General features: G+C 49.2%; 1 protein-coding gene across 1 annotated transcript in view; it reads left to right on the forward strand.

Moving 5' to 3' along the window:
* galnt1 (UDP-N-acetyl-alpha-D-galactosamine:polypeptide N-acetylgalactosaminyltransferase 1) overlaps positions 1-17,552 on the forward strand; it is a 162,541-nt gene extending 144,989 nt beyond the window's left edge. Inside the window, exons 10-13 of the mRNA XM_036538863.1 lie at positions 2,832-2,971; positions 7,157-7,255; positions 8,748-8,882; positions 17,047-17,552. Of these exons, the coding sequence (XP_036394756.1) occupies positions 2,832-2,971; positions 7,157-7,255; positions 8,748-8,882; positions 17,047-17,193 (521 nt within the window). The 3' untranslated portion in view covers positions 17,194-17,552. The remainder of the gene's footprint in view (positions 1-2,831; positions 2,972-7,156; positions 7,256-8,747; positions 8,883-17,046) is intronic.
* Positions 17,553-21,939: the final 4,387 nt, after the last annotated feature.

Consider the following 21,939-nt stretch of genomic DNA (forward strand, 5'->3'; position numbering starts at 1 on the left):
TCTCATTATTGGTTTAGAGTATCTGCTGGTAACTGCTAATTAGATCAGTATCTACTGTAAACACTCAAAGGTGATCTGGAAGGCCTCCTCCATTAGTCTGCCAGCAGACATGCACCTACCAGAGGGATAAAGCAAAACAAACAAGACACTGTTCTCTGCTGTGATGGAATTGTGCAATTTTGAGGTAATCATATTTTAACCCCTCGGTGGAATTGATGTTTATGGGAGGTTATGCATCATTTTTGACTTGATGCAGAAGGCTTTATGTATCTATTTGTCAGCTTGCTAATGGCTTCCTGGTTTGTCAAGCATATGGGAAAATCAGTTACGGCCACTGTCAGCTCGGTGCTCACGTTTTAAACTTCAGAGTGATGCAGTAATTCTCAAAGCCATCCCATGCCCCTGTCATTAGGCTGCTCACGCCACCCCCCCGTGTGAAGGATCGCATCAGATCGGAACCTAGAAAGCGGTTTGTAAATGAAATTTAGAGGAGCGTGTGTTTTTTTTTTTGGTAATTGTTGCTTGTCAGGATTAATTACTGAGGCTCTGGGAGGGGACGGGGGAGAAGCTGTGCACGTGTGAGCCAAACCGCTAACCTCCTCCGCTAACCTCCTGAGAGCACGTACCGCGGCGAGTCTCGCCTTCCAGCCTGCGCCGGTTTCGCTCCACGTTGCTCGGAGTGTTGTGAAAAGGTCACGCGCAGTGAGAGCGAAAGTGAAATCGGCTGTGAGAAATGAGCGCGTGTTTTCGCGGCACGCGTAGCGCCACGGCGGCTCACCCTCCCGGCCCGGTTCTCCTGGCGGTAATCCGCCCACAGAGTGGGGCGCTTTGACAGCGGCACGGGAGGTGCCAGCTTGTGCCTTTTTCCATTATCGCAGGGCCCAGCCTTGCGTGGAAGCCTGTTTGCTTTGGGGGTGGTCGAAATTGTCTCCAGAATCGATTGGCAGCCCACCCGTGTCCAAGCCAAGCAGCGCTGGGGGAATATAATTGGTTTTCTCTGTATTCTGTGGTTGACTAATACACACTTTAATACACTAATGCGTATGGTTTTTGTGATGGCTTTATTGTAGGCTGTCCGACGGTCGTCTCAAAGGTTCTCAAACAAGATATTGAACCCTGTCTACTTAATATTGAAATTCTGTCTCTGCCAACAAACATTCCGTCACCAAACCTGCTTAGCAGCGGAACAGTTCTGAGACCCAGACACCTCTCTTAATCATGAGGCAGGAGACAGCTTTCATGACTTGAAGCTAAAATTGCTAAGTGTAAAATTGGGCCTCCCAGCACAGAGGTCTGACACTGGACCCTTAACTTGGGCAGCCTGTTGACTGTGAGGATGATTAATGTAGCTGTTAATAGGCGATTGGGCAATGCAGTCTTTAGTGGGTAGCTGGGTTAGGTAGTCTTTATAGTGCAGCAGGACAGTGCAATCATTAATGGTTTAAATAAATAATGTGTGCGTAAATGCTGTAATATAAAGCATTAATGTAAGTAATATTAAATTATTTATAATTAATTTTATACAATAGGTCAAATGAATCATTAGTCAATATATATTGGCCGGGGAGTGTAGATTTTATTGTGTGGTAAGGCAGTGTAGTTACCTTTCACATTTGTCGATCTCCGGTGTGTTGGACTCCCTCGGCCTCTCCAGGCCTCAAACACTCAGACAGTGGCGGGTTGCTGTCAGAGACTGACAGCGCAGCAGGCAGGGCTCCCCTGGGGAGTCCCCTTCACGGGGGCCGGGGAGGAGTCAGCCATCCGGAACGGGGGGGAGATCCATCTCCCTCAAAAACCAGCCTTGATGGGCCTGTCAGAGGCCTGCTGTCGGCGGCCCGGCCTCTCACGCCAGACCTCCACGTCAGCGGCGGTAAGGGGAGGCTTGGGGGAGCATAGTGTAGAGAAAAACGCCAACACAGAGCCTGTGGCGGCCATGGCCTCCCCCTCCTGATAGGCCGTCCTATCCCGTGCCCTGCTGGCGGGCTGACCGCAAGGGTCGCTGTCCCCATGACTCAGTCCCACGTAAGCGCTATCGATTGGCTTTCGGTCGTGCCGGTGACCGATGACGGCCGGGTCTGACTCACGGCTTCATGGTTCCAGCGTGTGAAGAGTTCAGCGGAGAGTGCATCCCGCAGGTCACCGCGGGCCCTGGGGATTCCCAGTCTGGCTCCGCGCTCTGGCTGCAGGCCCCACGCACAGCGGTCAGAGGGTTGTGCAGCAGGCGCTCTGGTGTTTGTTTTCACAGGGCTCTGCGTGTTGTTTCAGGAAGCGCGGCGAAGCGATGAGCACGATAGGTCACAGAGATAAGACCTCGCTGACCGTGCGATCAGGTGGTCCGGCAGCCAAGCAAAACAGCCATTCATTTGGCTGGGCCCATGAACACAAGCGTCAATCACTGCATTGAATGAGTGACTCAGCTGTACAGATACCATAGTTTCCTTTTGCCTGAAGTATTCAAGTGCATTTCACCATTATCACTGTTAGTCCATGACTGTGATGATGTTTGACAAGCAGAAGACCCACACCCTCAGACACCACCTTGTCTCCCCTACCCAAGCATAATGCAGCTTCAGTGAAGTTTTGCTGTAGGATATATTGCAGTTGAACTGTACCGCTATGATCTAACACACTGAACTGCACTGATCTAATGAAGGCCCTCATGTATATATGCATGCTGAAACGAAGTTAGCTATGTCCTAAGTCAACCTGTGTGAACCGTCTCTCCTGTTGCTTAATTCTGTGCAGTTTGTGCTTGCTCCTTGTACGTCGCTCTGCATGGGAGAGCCTGCCAAATGGCTGAATGTAAATGTGGGTGTGTTGTTGTGCCGCAGGTGTGACCAAGGTGGACTATGGGGACATCTCTTCCCGGACGGCACTGAGGCAGAAACTGCAGTGCAAGCCCTTCTCCTGGTACCTGGAGAACGTGTACCCCGACTCCCAGATCCCCCGTCACTACTACTCACTGGGAGAGGTGAGTCTGCCACAGCGACGACCAAGAATCTCATTACCAGGACAAATTCATTTGACAGGTGGTGACATCCAGAGCAAGGTCCCCAAAAGCAAAACGTAACTGAAGCATTGAATCCTACTCAACAGAAATCCCTATCACCTTCAATCACATCTCATTCAGTCGCATTCAGTACAAATCCTTACCAGTAACCCCAGTAAAAATCGTTATCATAACCTGTTGTCAGGCAGGGAAAACAGCAGGAAAACGTGCTTCAGAGATTAAACCACAAGCTAATGAGTTACATTGACCTGGTCCTGTTTGTGCCCGCTTTACCCGATCGATGCCGTTGGGTTTAGGCCAGGTCTGAACAGTGTGGTGGGACCCAGGTGTTTTGGAACGGCGTAAACTAACAGCTGTGGGCACCACAATGAGGGGTCCTGTGGGCAAACACTCTCATAAGCCCCAACACCAATCCCCGCGCAACAAAAAATGAAAAGAAGAAAGGATTGAAGCAGCCGTTGAAGAGCACACGAATGAGTTGCAGATGGCTCTTAAAATGAGTCACGGCGCTCTGCGCCGTCGCCAGATGTTCCGAGACAGGCGAAGTGCTTCTCACCTGAATAACAGTGGAAAATGCCGTCCTCGCGGGTCGCGCAGACGCAGGCCAGGATGAGCAGAGGCCTGCCCAGCAAGGGCTCCAGCATCCACTGAAAGGAAAAATGTGCACAAGCCATCATCTCAGAGGCATACCAGCCAACTTGTTGAAGCTTGGCATGGGTGTTTTAGCGTGGATCTTATCCCAGAAAAGGTAGTGGTAGATTTCAACAGACAGCCCTGCGAAGCACATATGTCACTCCCCAGTGCTGGATTACACTCTCTCGACTGTTTCTGTACTTGCCATCAGTGAAGAGGTGTTAGGTGTAGCAACGCGCAATAGAATAATTACCCTCTGTTGTGTCTGTGAGTCTGACGTGATGTTATGCATGGGCGCCTGTGTGCTCTCAGCTGAGGCTTCCTCTCCAAGATTATCCACTCGTCTGTAACAGCATGTGCTCTCCTTATCTGAAACATCTGTCCGAAGGTGCCTCTGTGTTAGCGTGAGGCAGACCAGAAGCCTCTGCGTAGATTTTCTCTACCAGGTTTCTTCTTTCCTTGTCCTGCCAAGTTTACATCTCCCAGAGACCACATACGCTGAATAAATAAGTCAGTTTGCCTGACTGAAAGGAGATGTCTTTTAGTACAGAGTTTCAGTGCAGTAACGGTGCATTTAACAGTGGAGCTACGGTCAGTTATGGGTGCTCTGACTGCGGAGGTGCGGTCAGTTATGGGTGCTCTGACTGCGGAGGTGCGGTCAGTTATGGGTGCTCTGACCGCGGAGGTGCGGTCAGCTATGGATGCTCTGACCGCGGAGGTGCGGTCAGTTATGGGTGCTCTGACCGCGGAGGTGCGGTCAGTTATGGGTGCTCTGACCGCGGAGGTGCGGTCAGCTATGGATGCTCTGACCGCGGAGGTGCGGTCAGTTATGGGTGCTCTCACCGCGGAGGTGCGGTCAGTTATGGGTGCTCTCACCGCGGAGGTGCGGTCAGTTATGGATGCTCTCACCGCGGAGGTGCGGTCAGTTATGGGTGCTCTGACCACGGAGGTGCGGTCAGTTATGGGTGCTCTGACCGCGGAGGTGCGGTCAGTTATGGGTGCTCTGACCGCGGAGGTGCGGTCAGCTATGGATGCTCTGACCGCGGAGGTGCGGTCAGTTATGGGTGCTCTCACCGCGGAGGTGCGGTCAGTTATGGATGCTCTCACCGCGGAGGTGCGGTCAGTTATGGGTGCTCTGACCGCGGAGGTGCGGTCAGCTATGGGTGCTCTGACCGCAGAGCTTCGGTCAGGTGAATGCTTCGGCTGCAGTCCTGTGAGTGCTGTGACAGTAATGCTGCCCCCATCTGCATTAGGGAAGAACTATCCTTGGATTATTGGCTCCCCCGTTAAGCCCCCCCCCCTCACTGATTGTCTGCTCGGTATGCACAGCCATCTCTCCTCTCAGCCACTCAAATCTGTCGAGGGGCAGTCGTAAAAGCATAAGGAAATCTCTTTCAATTTTAACACTTTTCTCCTTTTTTGGGAGATTTAGCAGCTGAGCAGGGAGGCAACATTTAGTGAGGTGTATAAATCAGCAAATCTCATTAATTGGCTGCTCTCCTTTCCTCCGTCAGGAAGGATCATAATTACATCCCGGAACTTCCCAGGCACGGGCCACATAAAACACAGCCCGCATTCAGGCTGTAATGGCGCGCATAAAGCACGCGCAGGAGCGCAGACGGCAAGGCCTGCTTGTTGCTTTCAGATTGAAATATCTGGATGTTGCTCATTTTAATTGCCGGAGTCATTAGATCAAGTCGCTGCGAGTGCAGCCGGGGAATGTTTGTTTCCCGTGTTAAAAGGAGGATTAGGGCCTGGTCCGCCCAGGCTTCTCCCACCATTCCACACACTCGGTGAATGTTAAAGGAACAGCGAGGGGGTGGACACGCATGCTGATTAAGCCAAGGACTGTGATTTGAATGATGATGTACAGCTTTTTATGTAACATCCCTTCATATGTTTGACATTCTTAACATGAGACGAGTCTGCTTCATATCTGATGTTTTGAGGTCTGACGTACAGGACTAGGAATAAACCAGTAATCAGAGATTTTAGACCAGATCAGCCGGTGACATCACAGGGACAGCTGTGCGGTTAACCAGTCACAGCTTCCTGAGCTTGAAACACAGCATCAGCCAATCACAATTCAGCAAGACACTAGTTGCTAGATCTACATCAAAGTGTATATCAGGTTATATAAAAAAACTAAAATAATTGTTTTTTTAATCACACTCTGTCATTGTTAGTCTTCTCGTGTGTTCCGCCATTCCTCACAATAATGACCCAAAGAATATAGCCTCTTATCACCTTCAGTCATATTTAGAGTGTTGGGGGGGCTATCACAGAGAGGGACCCCCCTCCCTCTGTAATGGATCATAGACAGGTCCACCTTGTAAATATTAAGCGAGTGAAAACTGAGGTGAGGTAGTTTAACTCCCTGCAGCCAAAAAGTGGAATATGGAATATGAAGATGTTTAACAACCGTTGAACGCTCAGAGCCTGGGCACGATGTAAAGCGCAGATGAAAGAGAAGCCGTAATGGAGCGGCAGGAGCTTCTGAGCCGGTGACAGTTTCCTTAATAAGCCTGACGTGGTTATATTCCCCTGGCTGATTCCGGAATGTTGCGACAGCGGCGTCTGGTATGGTCAGAAGGAGAGGGCCTGTCTGTGTGAGGTGAGGGGAGGCCATGGCAGCGTTACCTCATGCTGGGAGGCGCAGCAGTGGAGCATCGGCACTTTGTGAGCGATGGCGTCTTTGGCGGTCAGGAGTGGGAGGCGGCAAGGGCGAGAGGGGGGGCATGTTTCTAGATGCCGAGCTGTCTGATCTGATGGACGGGTTTCCCCCGGCATCATCGGTGGCAGACACAAGAAGCGAACCGCGTCCCGGGCCCGCGGAACGCTCGCCCTCGCCTTTGAGCGCAATCATGGCTGACGTGTGCAGCTCTACCGGAGGCGGGAGCGTGACGGGACGCATCACGGCGTCGTGGCGGGGCTGAGCGGGACAGGCAGGCCAAGGAATAAACAAACAGGAGCGGCGGGCGGCCTTAATTTTGACGGACCGCTCGCGCTCTGGGTTTGTCAGGGAAGCCGGGTCTCAGGGAGGAGGAGCGGGCTGACTTGGTTTCCCCGAGGGAGGGCCTTTATATCTGAATCATCTTCAGAGTCTCTCAGCGGCACAGCTTACGCGGACGCCAGTCTCCATGGTGTTGTCAGTCACGCGCACCCTCCCCCGGGTCCAGATCTCCATCTCACTCTCACAGATAAGCATACAGAAAGAAGCGGCCGAGAGAAAGACAGTGTTCGCTCGGCGGAGGCGTCTCGAAGAGGCGCACTGTTTGCCCCGTGGAAATGCTCAGATAGCTGATAAAGCGGCACTATCGGGCAAATGGAAGCATCACGGATCACCGATCGAGGCTCCTCATTGGCCCAGTTTGAGAGTCCTGCCAATGGGCCGTGATCAGATAAATGGTTTTGTGAGTTCTCTGTGTGTGCACGTGTCTGTGTGTCTGAGTGTGCCTGTGTGCCTGTGTGTGCTTTCTGCTCGGGTCTGAAAGGAACTTTTGCTCTCTCCAGATCCGTAATGTGGAGACAAACCAGTGTCTGGACAACATGGCCAGGAAGGAGAACGAGAAGGTGGGAATCTTCAACTGCCATGGCATGGGAGGAAACCAGGTGAGCCCCTGTCTCCAAACTCTCACTCATCAATACTCTGAGCCACAGAGAGTAATAGCACTATGATATTTTCCCCGTCTCCAAACTCACTTATCAATACTCTGGATTAGAGAGAGCAATAGCATCATGGTATTTTCCTCCAGTACGTACATTATTTATTTGCTCAGTAGACAACCTTTACCCACAGCAGATTAAACGGCTTTCAGTGCATCTGCCTATACATTCTGTTGGATATTTACTGAAGAAGTTCAGACTAAGTACCTTATGCAAGGATACAATGGCGGTGTTCTGCCCAGGATTTGAACCTGTAACTTTTATTATACAAGTCCCTGCGGTTAAAGAGCAGTAATTGAATCCATTCACATGCATATTTAAGATAAACGGATGACATCACCGCTCTCCGCTTCCAGTCCCCAGCAGGCATAGCGAGCCCTCTTCTCAATTAAGATGCAAAACGCATCCTGCGGTTTGTCTGAGACTTCGTTTGTCGCGCACTTGGTCACGAAACTGCGGAAGAATTTCTAATTAGCTTGTTTTGTTGTTTATAAAAAAGAAATAAAGGCTCTTCGGTGCGGAGTCCTACCACAGCTGAGGTGAGGAACAGCATGCAGCACTGGTAAACATGCAGCTGAATTATGTTTTAGTTGCAGTAAGGCAGTTTAAAGATGACGGCCATGACGGGGAGGGGGGGGGGGATCGGGGTCCCCTCGCTGAGACCACACAGCGCGTTCGCTTTCCTGACGGAGGCGACGGGTCTCTTGGCCGCCATGGGGCGAAGCGTGAACGAGCGGCATTGTAATGCCCGCCGTACTCTCCCGCGGTTCAGGCGCAGGGAGAGAAGGTTTACGAGAAGAAATCAATGCCTGGAGGAAATGAGAAAAGCCTCCCCCCACCTCCTCCCGCCTCCACGCTGAGAGGCACAGAGGCGGACTCCGCTCACCTCCAGCTTCCACTCTCCCCCCTCACAGCTGTAATTGAGTTGTGCTTTATGGTGCCTGGTGCACACGTTCAGACAAACAGCCCCCCCATGGGCTCGAGGTCTGGGGACAGAGCGGTAACTGCATTTGTTTCCTCCAAAAAATAAGTGGACAGGGGGTAGTGTTCTGTACGCAGACAACCCCCCCCCCCCCCCCTTTTTTGCCTGCTGCACTTAGCACCCCAGCTTTGTGGTTGGTAAATAATGCACGATGCTGTGGCCGATTCTGACTGAGATACCAGACAATGGGCTCATGGGAGTTTTGTCTGACGAGTTTCTGGATCTGGAGCTTCTGTTGTCTGGTTTTTGATCTTATTCCAAGCATTTTTTTCTATATTCTTCTCTTTTCAGAATTTTTTCTATGCATTTGCGTTTGTATGTTTTGTGCTGTGTTGAACAGTGAAAGCCAGAATGTGATTGAATCACTTGAAGAAGGTTACTGTTAATAAGCCCCTGCTGGGTGTTGAAACTGCCAAAAGTGTGACCTCGCAGGCACCTCTGTCGCCCCCCCTGCAGGTGTTCTCCTACACTGCCAATAAGGAGATCCGCACAGATGACCTCTGCCTGGACGTGTCCAAGCTCAACGGGCCCGTCATGATGCTCAAGTGCCACCACCTGAAGGGGAACCAGTTATGGGAGTACGACCCCATGGTGAGTGTGTGCCTCCCTCCCACAATGCCCCACTTCCCTCCTGCTGCCGGGGGTGACAGGTCTGAGGCTCAGTCACCCAGTCAGCCTATGGACTGCAATCACATGATCAATCCCAGAATGCCACTTCCAGGACTGGGGCAGTCAGGTCCCTGGGGCAGGAGCCTGGCCAGCCAAGGGAGTGCGATCATATCATCAATCCCACAATGCACCACTGTTCTCCGTCCACAGAGGCTGTCAGGCTTGAGGGAAGGGGAAATCATCAGCTCAGGGGACCGCAGGCACACGAACAATCCCACAATGCCTCTCTGCCATCCTGCAGTCTTCTGCCCAGCTTGAAATGTATGTGTTGCTGTCTAGTGGATTGTTTCAGTGCAGAAGCAGCTGAAGGCTGGCATAATAAGGGCAGCTTTTCAGTACAGCTCTGCTCCCAGCACAGTAAATGCTCAGTGCGCAGAGGGTATCGGTGCACTCTGAGGCACGGCGAGAAAGTGCTCTCTGTCAGAGCAGGGACGTGCATGACGAATCTGCAGTCGGGGGGACTTCGTGGAATACAGAAACATGCCTGTCAGAGGCAGGGGGAGGGGTGCTTCCAGGCTCACAGCAGGCAGGCGTTTGAGTAGGCCTTCCTCTCCTGGACCTGACGCGGCAGGGACCTGGAGCCTCGAGCGTTAGCAGCAGAAAGTTGGAAAGTCACACGGCGCTTTCCAATAGAGCTGCCCCAGCCCCATTCACGCACATTACCTCCCACACAAAGAGGGGAAGGGAAGCCCTCCCTGACTCGCAAGTAAACAACCTACTTATTGAGATATCTTTTTCTCCGTGGCTACAGGCACCAATTGGCCTCAGATGTCATGTAGCATTTGATTCAGCCTGTTTGCATTCACCACTCCCCCACCCTCTGCTGAGTGAGTCTCCGGGCTGTTTTTAGCTGACTCAAGTGCACCCCGGGTTCCCTCCGCAGGGATGGGGAGGGGTGTGTGAGTGTGAGTGTGTGTGTGGGGGGGTGCGGGATATGAAGATAATGCCTCTTGCTTGACTGCATGTCCAGATTGCCCTTTTACACTCTGTGAATTCACATGTGCTCATCGTAGTTGTTGTTTCGTAACGTCGCCACCATCCCCCGCACAGAGAGCGTCTGTTTGTATGGAGAAGCCCTCATAGAGGCATGTGTGTTTTGGAGCAGCTTTTCCCTCAGCCCAAACGCAAAGGCCGAGGGCATGAGAAGAACCCCCTGAGCCCTAACCACACACACACACACACACACTCTTGCAGAGCTGTAGCATGCTTCACGTGGGCCTGGCGCGGTTCCCGGGTTGAGCTCAAACTACGGGACGGCAGAGGGAAGCAAAACGCAAACCAAAGGCCTCAGCAGAAAGTGCGCGCTGTCAGACCCAAGCTCTGCCGTCAGCACTCCACGTTCCCCTCAGCCAAAAGAAGAAAAGTGCTCTGTTTGTCAGGACAATGCTGCAGGGCAGCACTAACTCTTATACACTTATATATGGATAATTTATATATATTGATAACTAACGCCGCATTCGTGGCCTGAGAAATGCAAGGCCTAGCCACCGCAGATCCTGCTGCCAACAACACTGACTGCTTATTTCAGGTCAGTAATTATTAAGTGAACTGTTTCAAACGGCAGTGTATGAGCGCTGAAGGGTTTTGAATCTGGCGTTCTTCAGGTTCCCTTCGTCTCTGGCCTGTGAGGAGAAAGGATGATGGGAAGGGCCTTCAACCGCTGCATCAGATCCAGCTATGGGCGGATCTCTGGTTCAGCCTAACTACAGTATGGATAAGCGCTGCAGGGCCAGGCGGCTGTAACTCCAAGGAAGCTTATTCACAGTCTGTTAAGTGTCTCCTCTGGGAGTACAGGGCTCAGCCGGTGACCTGGCGAAGGCTATTTCAGCGACCTAGGAACGGCACCTTTTAATGACCTGATACGGGGATGGGAATAAACCAATGCTGTCAGCCTTAACTGCTACCCTTCTACACTAAATCTCATGGTTGAGTCAGTGCCAGTCCACCAAACCTGTAAATGTAATGCCATAAACACGTTCTGCCACATATGTACTGGCCCTCATTTACATGGATATTAATGTGTTGTGGGTGTGAGGCTGAGACGCAGGAAGCTGCCTGAGCTGGACCAGCCGCCAGGTTGCTTGGATTTATTCAGGTTCAGAGGTTCGCTTGTTACACACTCTGCTGGAGCGCACCATAATAGCGGGGGCACCGCAGCGTCGTACACAAAACCGCCGCAGAAACCCGCACGCTGAAATCAAGGAAATTGCAGGCCAAATAATGGCCGCAACCACGGTGGAATGTTGGAAATGAATAACAGGAAAACAAACGCTAACAATATCACAACATATTGTAAAGATTGGTTAAAAAGAACATTCGCCCCTGGATTCAGTCAAAACCAGCAAGGAAAGGGGAAAGTGCTATTTAATCAATCCATCCTAAAAAAAATCCATCCAGAATAATGTGGTGCCATATTACATGATTTCATGCAGCTGTCACAAGTGAAAATTGAACTTTGTAGTAATACAGTGCTAGATAAATCTGGGCTTTGTCTTTATATTGTATTTTGTTGTGCTTATATAGATATATTCAATTCTGTTGTAGGTTTCTAGCTATCTGTAGTGCGTATACCCATACTTTTGACCCAATGTTTTTTTTTCATCTTTTTCTGTGTTTAACCAGTTTTATGTTTGCAGACTGTCAAACAGTATTGGCAAGCAGTTCTCTTTGAAAGATGTGGCATTTCTTAACCAGGCCTGCATATTTTTTCTGTCCTGTACAAGATGGATACTCTGTGTGAGCTGATGTCATGACAAATAATGTGCAAACTCATAAAATGGCTCTTAAATAGGTCTTCATCATAGTCTCTGTCAACTAATAGTCCCCTTCATTCAGACCAGACAGTGTAAAAATGCAGGGTCCACACTGAGCGATATGGCATTTTGGAGATCATTCAAAAACGCCCACCAGCTTAATGACCACAGTGCAAAAAAACCCTGACTCAGATCAGAAAGTAAATCCCCAGTCCAGGGCTAGCAGGGCTAACCATCGCATCAAAAGCAGTGCTTTGTTTAATTATGTGCACCACATGCAAATAACTGGGCAAGAGGGCCGAAAAGTCCTCAGGAAGGAAGTGGAAAACATCTATTACTGGGTTCCATTGAGGCTAGAAGGACAGACAGTTCACGCCTTTTCAAATTCCAGCCCTGCAATTGGTCCATCAGAGTTCCATTAAGTGATGATGTCACCACACAAGGAGGAGAGGCGACTGGTAACCCAGTCGAGTAAAGCTATTTGCGTTGCTGAATGGCTCGCAGAACAGTTGGTGCACGTGTTTGGATAATCTGGACTGTCACTGTGTATATGCCACAGGAGAAGGGACAAAAATGCCTCCATGGGTAGCGTCAGACCTTAGCTCTGATTTCGATCGACTCCTGCTCCGGTTTTCATATATGTTGTCGCTGACAGTTATCTCCTGACCTCCTCACTGAAGTTCACAAGTTCATGTTTGATTTATGAAATAGTGTGGGCTGCTCGCCTTCAAATGAGTCACTTCTATTTCAAGAAATATGGTAATACGGTGATACAGCTTTTGTTTGTGTACATGTATAAGTTTGCATGTTCACATAGTTCATGCAGTTATGTTTAGTCCACCTCTCCAAACAATTACAGTAGTTGATTTCACATTTAATCAGCTCAACTTGAATCATGCTATGTCCTTAGAATTTAAAGTTAAGCTAGAGTAGATTCATGTTTATTTCAGTATTGCAGTTTACAGCAATTTGTTCATGGTGATGCCTATGAAGGTGTCAGCACTATGTCAGTTCTGACCTTGTACCAAGCATTCACAAGCTCAAGGCTCATGTATAATGAGCCGCACTCTTAGTTCAGTGGTGTTTGTTCCATAAGAAAGGATCAAGGCTGGGAAAGGAACAAGCCTCTGCATCTGTGACTACATTTACATGCGTAGACTAGTCCATATGATGGTGCTTACTCTGGTTACGGTCGTATTTTCAATAAATAGCATGAAATGTACGACCAATACTAATATTGCTGTTTTCATGATAGTAAGAGTAGAATTTTCTACTAATTATCTTATTTGGGTGAATTTGGACTTGGAAGATCCCTGCTTTTCCATTATCTTGTAGCACATCTGCGACATAGCATATTGGAAACAATCATTCTGATCAATATCCTCAACAGTGGCAGACAGCAGCGTGTGGAAGTAGTATATGTATATTCTGCAGTTTATATCAGCTTAAATTTGCCACAGTATTTATGCCACACCAAAACATTCATAAACAATGGATGAAAGTGCACATCCAGGGTTGTGGTTTACTTACCTCAGTGTCTTCATATGCTTTTATTTTTATATTCTCTAACCCATTTATAAAGCTGGATGTTTTTTAGCAGTATAAGCACCCTTCTTGAAGGTACAACAGCCGTGCACCATCTCAGATTTCAACCCACAACGTTTGTTTTCAGAATCAAGAGCTCTAACTGCTACTCGACATGAGTGCGTAGCAGCACAGGTAGAAGAGAGCTGTAGCGGGAGAGAGACATGAGGAGCAAAGGCAGGTTTGTGGCAGGCATTACTAGAGGATAAGGAAAGGCAGGCATTATGAGATGAAGAGGACAGGCAGGGATTGCTACATGAGCAAGAAAGGCACACATGACAGGCATTACTAGATGAGAAGGAATGTCAGGTTTGTGCCAGGTGTTACTAGAGGAGAAGGAAAGGCAGGCATTACAAGATGTGGAAAGGTAGCCATTGCAAGATGAGGAGGAAAGGCAGGCATGCACCAGGCATTACTAGATGAGAAGGCATCAGAAACAATATCCTCTGCTCTCAGGGTGCAGACGGGAACAAAGCCAGAGCTGAAGCGGCTGAACTTTCTGATTAAAGGGGAGAAGACACTTCCCAAACCCGCCACAAGCAATTAAGGGCTCTCAGCTTCCCCTTTGAAGCTCTCAGCAAAATCCTTGAGTTTTGAACACCGCGTGTTGTCTCCTCTGACTCGCTGGGTACCGGTTTCTGAGCTGGAAGCCTTATGCTGCATAATCAGGACAGTGTCTGAGTATTTGTTCCATTTCTTCCCCTGCCTGCAGTTGTTCAGGGTTGGGGTAAATCCCCTCCCCCTCTCCCTCACCCCAGCTCATTTCATTTCACTTTTATGTTGATTTGAGTTTGTACCATGACACAAAGCAACGCTTTGATTCCGTGTCTATTAAACTAGAATTTGCAGTTCCATTCTGAAGACGTATTCCTTCAGTGCAAGAACTGATCGGCACCCTGCAATTTATCTTCACCAGCAGCTTCTGGGAATGTTTCATCACTGATGGTCAATGACGTGTGTGGGGAGAACTGTGGGTATGAGGAGGTGCAGTAAGGTCGTGCAGTCTTTCAGAGGGATGTAAGATTGATTCTCTGAGGGGCTGAGCTCACCATTAGCGCTCTGTCAGTCCATGTCTAAAGACTTGGGCGGGGAGCGGAGTACTTTTGTAAACGTTGGCACCGCTCTAATGATGTTAAAAATTGCACTGTAGAGGAAAAAAAAGCCTCTGCTGAACTAATGGGGTTGGAGCTGTTCTGCAGATCAGCTGACTGTGGGTGTGCAGATATTTTCTTCCAGCGTGCTGATGTTAGCAGGTAGCAGTTAGCAATAGTGTCTTCTGGTGAGACTGGCATACCACATTTGTCTTATGCCACCCACCTGCTAAAGTTCAATCTCTCCAAGTCATTCGTTTTCTCTCTCAGCAAGGCCCTTGCCAGTACCAGACCTCACCATCTCCCTGGGCAACACCATGGCGACCATTGTCCCAGACCACCTGGAATCCCAAGTAAAGCAATAGAGAAGCAATCCCTGAAAGTGGAGTGTTGGCACTAACACGTCCTCCAACGCCCCCCCCCTTATTTCTTATTTCTTATTTCTCATTTCTCTGACTACCAGCTGAGAGCCTACCACTACTTTACACATCTAAAAACTCAATTCCCCCTAAACATACACCCCGTTCTGTCTTCCCTTATTACTGAGTGCCCAGTGTCTTAATCAGCTGCCCCATGGCTGGCACTCAGCACTGTCTCACACTCATACCTGGAGTTCTGCTGAAAGCTGCGATCCAGCTCAGGGCTCCTGCTTTTTATACCTCTTCAACATATCTAGATACAGACAGTGCCATTAGTCCTGTGCTGAATGCAGTTATGTTGGAATATAATACGCTGGTTATTGTGAATCATGTTATTGTCTGCTGTACCAGCTCTCCAGCACCCTGCGAGCTGTCCTGGAGCAGGTACACAGGGCAGCACTGACATCCCTCACAGTGCTGCCTGACTGAGCCCCAGCGCTAATGAAGCTAATGGGCTCGCCTTGCTGATGAAATCCAGGAAATCTGCACTCCCACAGCATCTTGGGAGACAGCTATCACCTTTCACTTGGAGTGCTTCTCGGTTTCTCAGCTCACCGGCTTCTTACCTCCTTGTAAGCAGCACCACCGCAGTCCTCGCCATCCGTCTGTCCCTCCTCCTCAAGCCCAGCCAGTAGCCACTCAGCTCCTGGCCTCCTTATTCCTGGCCTCAGCGCTCCAAGCTCATGTTTATTTAACCCACAGAGTTACTTATTCATGGACTGGTATCCACCTTCCCCAGGCTGTGTGTCCGTGGGGCGGGTGGAATTAAAAGGCACCTTTGGTGGTTGTGTGAGAACATAAAACCCAGGGAAAGCATACCGTTTGATCTGCCAAGTGTTTAAATCTGCCCTGAAAGTGCCATTTGCTTTTTTTGCTTGGAACATTCCAGCTTTCATAGGGGTTGATTTGAAAAGAAAAAAAGACTTCGCTTTTTCCAGAAAATGTCAAATGAAGTTAAAGCTCCAATCAGAAATCTACCTTAAGTGGTAATTGTAGGGTATGATATTGATTACTTTCAGCGAGCAGGTCTAGGTGTCCTTAAGTCACCGATAGGCCTGCCTCTTAAGGGGTTACTGCTAGCAGTGGGAATTTACCACACAAGCAGGAGCAGATGTGTAGATGGAAAGAAGGCACTCAGTGGATCAGAGGGAGAGGAGCACAGAGAACAGGGGGTTGAGAGTGGTCCAAGAGTGGAGCTCATCGGATTAAGAACGACCGTCACCTGAGCCTCACCAGACAGAACCCACCCCAGAGTACGGGACGCCATCACGAGACAGAGGCATGATGGGTAGTCCATTCCCCCCCTCCCGGCTTCAGGAAGGTCTGCTGAAGAGAAGCCTTTGGATAATGGATTTAAGGCAATAACGCACAGCGCAGAGCCAAGGTGCGCACTATAGTGTTACAGGAAGCATTAGGGAGCTGAGAGACCATCAGAGGGGATTAGAAAGGTAAGTAACCAGCATTAACGGGCCATTAACCCCACTTCGCGTGCCTGATGCTGATTGATCCAGAGATATCCCAGGTTAAGAGGAGCTGCGGTGCGTGCGTCAGCGACCCCTCAGGCTCGGCTTTGTGCACTCGCCGGTTCTCAGAAGTGGAGAGTAAGCCGGGCGCCGTGTCTGCCACGCGTCCGCAGCCCTGCGTCTTTCCATTACGGCCCTCCCGCAGCGAGAGGCCTTTTCTCTTTCTGTTGTGGTTATTCTGTTTTCTCCGACACCCGCCGCCCCAGCAGGAGCCGCAGCTCCCGCGGTCTCTTGTTGTGTCCCGGATTCCTGGAGCTGACAGCGAGGAGTGGCCTGTTTAAAGCAGCCACTTGGTTTGCCGCTCATAAACGAGCCTTAAAAGATCGGCGTCGCCTCGGCCTGTTAAAGCTCAGCCGACAGAGGCTTGCGTGTGGCTTGCAAGCAAGGCTGGCTCACGCCTGGAACTCTGGGTAAAGGGATGTGGATGCAGGGTAGCCAATCAGTAGTTTGCGGTGTCCATGGACCAGCTTGTGTATTCATTTTGAACTATGGGTACAGGTATGGTCCACTTGCATTGTGGGCTGTCCTTAACTGACAGTTCTATTCCTTTGTAACTTTATTTACACAATAAATCACTGCCACCAGCTAACTCCTGTTTTCTTCAGAAGAAGATAGTTCAATGGTCAGTTGAATGCAATAGTTAATTCAATCAGGATGAACCACATTGTGGCAGGGTTGGAAAGCACCCATAAGACTGTTTTCTTTGTCTCCTGCAGAAGCTGACCTTGGTGCACGTCAACAGCAACCAGTGTCTGGACAAGGCGTCGGAGGAGGACAGCCAGGTGCCCAGCGTCAGAGACTGTAACGGCAGCCGGTCCCAACAGTGGCTCCTGAGGAACGTCACCTTGCCCGAGATCTTCTAAAGGCAGCGCCAGTGGAGAGAGAGATGGAGGGCAAATGAGAGAGAGAGAGGGAGAGGGACAGCGATTACACAGACTCCAGATCAACGGAAAGAGAGCGAGAAACGAGTGGGAAAATGTTTTTCGATTGGGCTACCTCGCCACGCTTTTCTGCCGTCACGGCAAAAGAGGGATAAAAAAAACACCCCCCCCAACCCTTACACCCAGAACTCGAGCGCTCAAGGAAAGAAACTTGATTCATGTGCACTTGCCTTTCCTGGAAGAGGCAGTCGTCCCAGTACCGCTTGCATACCGGTTATGTTTACGTGACTGCCTCTGTTTATTTCTGTGAGTGCGTGAGTGGGAATATTTTTCTTTTTTTCTCAGAGGGGAGTTGCTTCATTTTGTTTTTTTTTTTTATTTAATTTTTTTATGGATAAGGAGGTTTAAGAAAAAAAACAGTGAACCTATGTGAGGTAAGGGCTCACTTGTCTTTGACATAAAGAGCATGGACCTCCAGGGTGTTGTGTGAGGGCAAGGCCTGCAAACAGCTCTTGAGAGCTTACGGCAGCGGGGGGAAAAAGACGACAAGCCTCGCATATGACTCTGACTCTCTGGCCAGACTGTGAGAGTCCCAGCTGGTCAACTGCTTTGACCACAGAAGTTGTCTGCCGGTCAAGCTGAAGGGAAATGCATGGTGGGGGAAGTTCAGAAAAAAAGGCGTCAAACGAACTCTCACGTTCAGAAGAGAACACAATGAAGCAATTAACAAACAGGGTTGACTTTAATTCCTAGAGGATCAAAAGACAAAAATAATCAGTTTGTGATATCTTCGATTTTTATGTAGGATTTTTTACATGAATGGTAAACATACGATTTTTTTGTTTGTTTGTTTTTACATTTTTGTGAGTGCCACAGAAAAAAAGTGATTTTAGTTTTATTTTTTAAATTTGATGTTTTTTTGTTTTGTTTTTGCTGTTTTTTTTCTGTTTTGTCTGTCTCTAAATAAGGTGTTAATATAGAGCTAACCATGTACACACCTAGGTCTCTGTATATCCCGGAACTGTTGCCTTCTTGGTCATTTTGTGACTGACCTCGATGATCTAATCTTGCCGTCTGCACCGTCGTGGATGATGGTCGTCCTTTTCACTTGGAGTTTGCAGGGAGAGGGATGTGCGCTGTCATGCTAACCTACTGTCACGTGTCACCCTTAGACCGTCCCCCGTCCCCTGTGTGAACCTCCAAGGGCTCCCTCCCTCCGTAGCGTACGTCTTTGTGCCACAGCCGCCGCGGTTACCGCGCATCCGGCTGACCTTGAGGTTTCCGTCGGGCCCCCTGGCGCTGATCGCTCTTCCCTTTCAAGTCGCGGCTGTTTTCCCGCACTGGACTCTGCAGTTCGGCCGAACCCTAACGCTCCTCCCACAGCCGAAGGAGACCAGGGAGACTCGGTGCGCTTCATCTTTTTACTTTGTGCTGACACGGAAGCCGGCATTCTCATATTATTCGCGGATTAACTGACCAAAACAGACCTTTGCCGACTGGGGATTGATAACTAAGGAGTAAATGAACAGGTATGGAATGGAATCCCCCGCAAGGATTATAGATGATTATGGATGAATCATAGCCTGGAAATCATGAAGATGTTTTAACTGAAGGCAAACACCCACCGTCATATCAACGACCAGAAGCTTCATTCTGGATATCATGTTTTTTTTGTTTTTGTTTTTTTAAATAACTTTTATCGTCATGATTATTTCATTGTAACACAGATTATTGACCACAGCATCGAGTTCCATCATGTGTCATTTTATCTAAAGTTGTTGGTCAGCTTCAAACATTTCAGTTTCCCTTTTCTTAAAGCAGTTAAGAAAAGGGGGTGTTTACACATGGGTTTCGTGTCACTTCATTTGTACTTTGATTTGTTGTTTTCTCAGACTGGGACTGAATCTGAAGGGTTTGATGTGTGACTGTATGTTCAGGGCTCCTCACTGGAGCTGGTCCACAGGGGGAATAAAGAGCGAGAACGTGTTTACAGTACTCACATCATCTGTGTCCAGCCCTGCCTGTGTGTGTGTGTGTGTGTGTGTGTGTGTGTGTGCTGGTGCTTGTGTGCTTGTGTGTTTGTGTGTTTGTGTGTGTGTGTGTGTGTGTGTGTGTGTGCTGGTGCTTGTGTGAGAGTGTGTTTGTGTGTTTGTGTGTTTGTGTGTGTGTGTGTGTGTGTGTGTGTGTGTGTGTGTGTATGTGTCTGACTGCGTGCGTGCATATGTGTGTGTCTGTAGCCCCTCAGGGGGTCACACATGTCACAGACACATTCATTAGCAGGTGGCCAGCCTGACACAGCAACAGCCTGTTCTGCGGGATGGAGAGCATCAGTGAAGTCCCCTCGCTGTGACCTCGGAGCAGACAGGACAGGTCATCGTCTGTCACATCGCAAACATGACTGTGCAACACACAGAAAATGCCTTAGTCACAAATAATGCAATCCAGCATGCACACAATAGTCACGTAACCACTCATTGTACAACCTCGTTTTGGACAGTTGTATACAGTGGTACACACAAATGCTGAAGCACGACAAATGCAATCTTCCAATGCACTTGCGCACAGCAAATGGCTGTTTCTCACATTGCAATTCACCCCGCGCACTACAGCGGAGTGGGCTCATTGGACGATAGGCATTTCTCTGTTGACATCATCACAGCGACTCGCAGGGATGTGACAATTCGCAGTTTGATGAGCAGTGAGACAGGAAGCCCCTGTCGGCGTACCTGCCCATATGCCTGGCATCATGAAGCCAGTTCGCTCCCCCGCTGTAGGCTCCCGGTCATTATCGGCTGATGACACAGCTAGGAGCTGGACAGTGCTCTGCATTCACCCAAGGTGACCTTAAACGCTGAGCTACCTGGGAGCCAGCAAGCACGTTTTTTAAAAAAGTACACATTTATCAAAAATGGCCAAGGAAAAGATTAGAAAAATAAAGCTGATCATGCACACACACATACACATCTTTATATAAAACATTACTAATATGTTCAATGACATATGTTCTGCATGATGGACACATTAACTTTGGGCTGGAATGGCGCATTCACATCTGTGTTTCTCATCTGAACCCATCCCAGAATTACAGAAATGCCCCTCCGCCAGAGCGCGCCCCCCTCGACGCACCAGCGATGAGCTAATGCCTCGTTCACCTGGACGGCATAAATCTCCCCTTTTGATCCCCCGGAAGATTCCTCAGGTCAAATCCATGTGGGGCTTTTAATAGCCCATTTCGCGGGTGGTCGCTGTGGTGTGAGGTACAGGCCAGAGCGCCTCTTTGGTGGGGCTTGAACTGGAGTGTTAGTGCAGCCTGGTTTGCAAAGGTCATATAAGGTGATATAAGGAGGGAGGGCCAATGAGAAGCTACTTATTCACCCCCTTCTCATGCGTCACCACAGTCAAATCTGCATCAGACTCTAAAAAAGCAGAGATTTTAGCATTAGCGATATGGTACTTGTTGACTGATAAACTTCACAGCAACAGATACCATCCATGTTAATTAACAAGCTGCAGCATTGGAGATACTGTACATGTTAACTGATGAACTGAAACATTAAGGATACTGTACTGTACTAAACTGCAGCATTAGACGTATCTGATTAGCTCAGCTGATCTGTCCCTTGTTGACATTTGTTAGATGATTCCCTGTCACACCGTGCTGTAGCTGTCAGAACACAGCGGTGGAGTGGCCCGGGTGTTCGAGACGAAGCCCTCCTGACCCGCCATGAGGTTTTGGTGCTTCCTCTCAGGCTGTACACAGCTCTGGCAAGAGCAAGACCAAGGGGTGACTGCATCTTCCCAGCGTGCCCCTTTTAGTTCGAACTTGTGCCTCTGTTCGCCCCCTGCTGGTCAGATCATGTCAAACTAAATCTTGTAGCAGCTTTTCTTGTAGTAGCTTTTTTACCATTTGCTCCTTCGCTCATCTGCTTGCTGTTCTCCTCGACCCTGTTTTCAGCCTGGTTATCCCCCTCACAAAGGTGACACTGTGTGTGTGTGTGTGTGTGTGTGTGGACAAAGTGAGTGTGAACTACTCTCTATATCTCACAATCCAGATAATCCACATTAGTTCTTGTCTATTCCAGTAATGCAGTAAGTACCTCCTAGTGTGTCAGTGGAAAAATGAAGTGGATATTTGGGGCTATCCCCAGATCTTAGCCTCCAGAGACCCCCAGCAAGTCCACAGTGCATTCCAGCACAGTCCCACTTCCTGCAGTAGGTTGAGGCTTATCCCTATATCAACCCCTAACAGGGGCCGCTGCATCACAATGTTATCAACGGCAGACCCTGACAATGCAACCCCCTTCTCCCTGCCTCCACCTTTATAAGCCCTGTAATGCAGTATTAATCAGTGGCTTTTCTAATATTGCTAATTTTCTAAAAACTCCTAATGGGAAATACTCTCCCTCTGTTTGTGAGTGAAATAGTTTCCTCAGGCACTGGAGACATTACTGTAACAGGCTATGCTAAGCAAAGAAGATGGGTGTGTGGTGTGTGGTGTGTGTGTGTGTGTGAGATTGCTGCGAGTGCTGCAAACGTTTGTCTCCAAAGTATGCAGCAACCCGAAGTTTCCAGTGGAATGTGTGTCACGCTGACCTTATCTCCCTCCCGAGAGAGATGCCTCCAGTTTTTTTTTTTTTCCACCTCCCTCACCCCCTCCGTCGTGCTACACTTCAGCTTTGATGTGAGATTTTAGAATCCCACCGAACGCGGAGCGGTGGCAAGGGAAGC

The sequence above is a fragment of the Megalops cyprinoides genome, chromosome 10 (genome assembly GCF_013368585.1).
Source record: "Megalops cyprinoides isolate fMegCyp1 chromosome 10, fMegCyp1.pri, whole genome shotgun sequence".
In the NCBI taxonomy this organism is placed as follows: Eukaryota; Metazoa; Chordata; class Actinopteri; order Elopiformes; family Megalopidae; genus Megalops; species Megalops cyprinoides.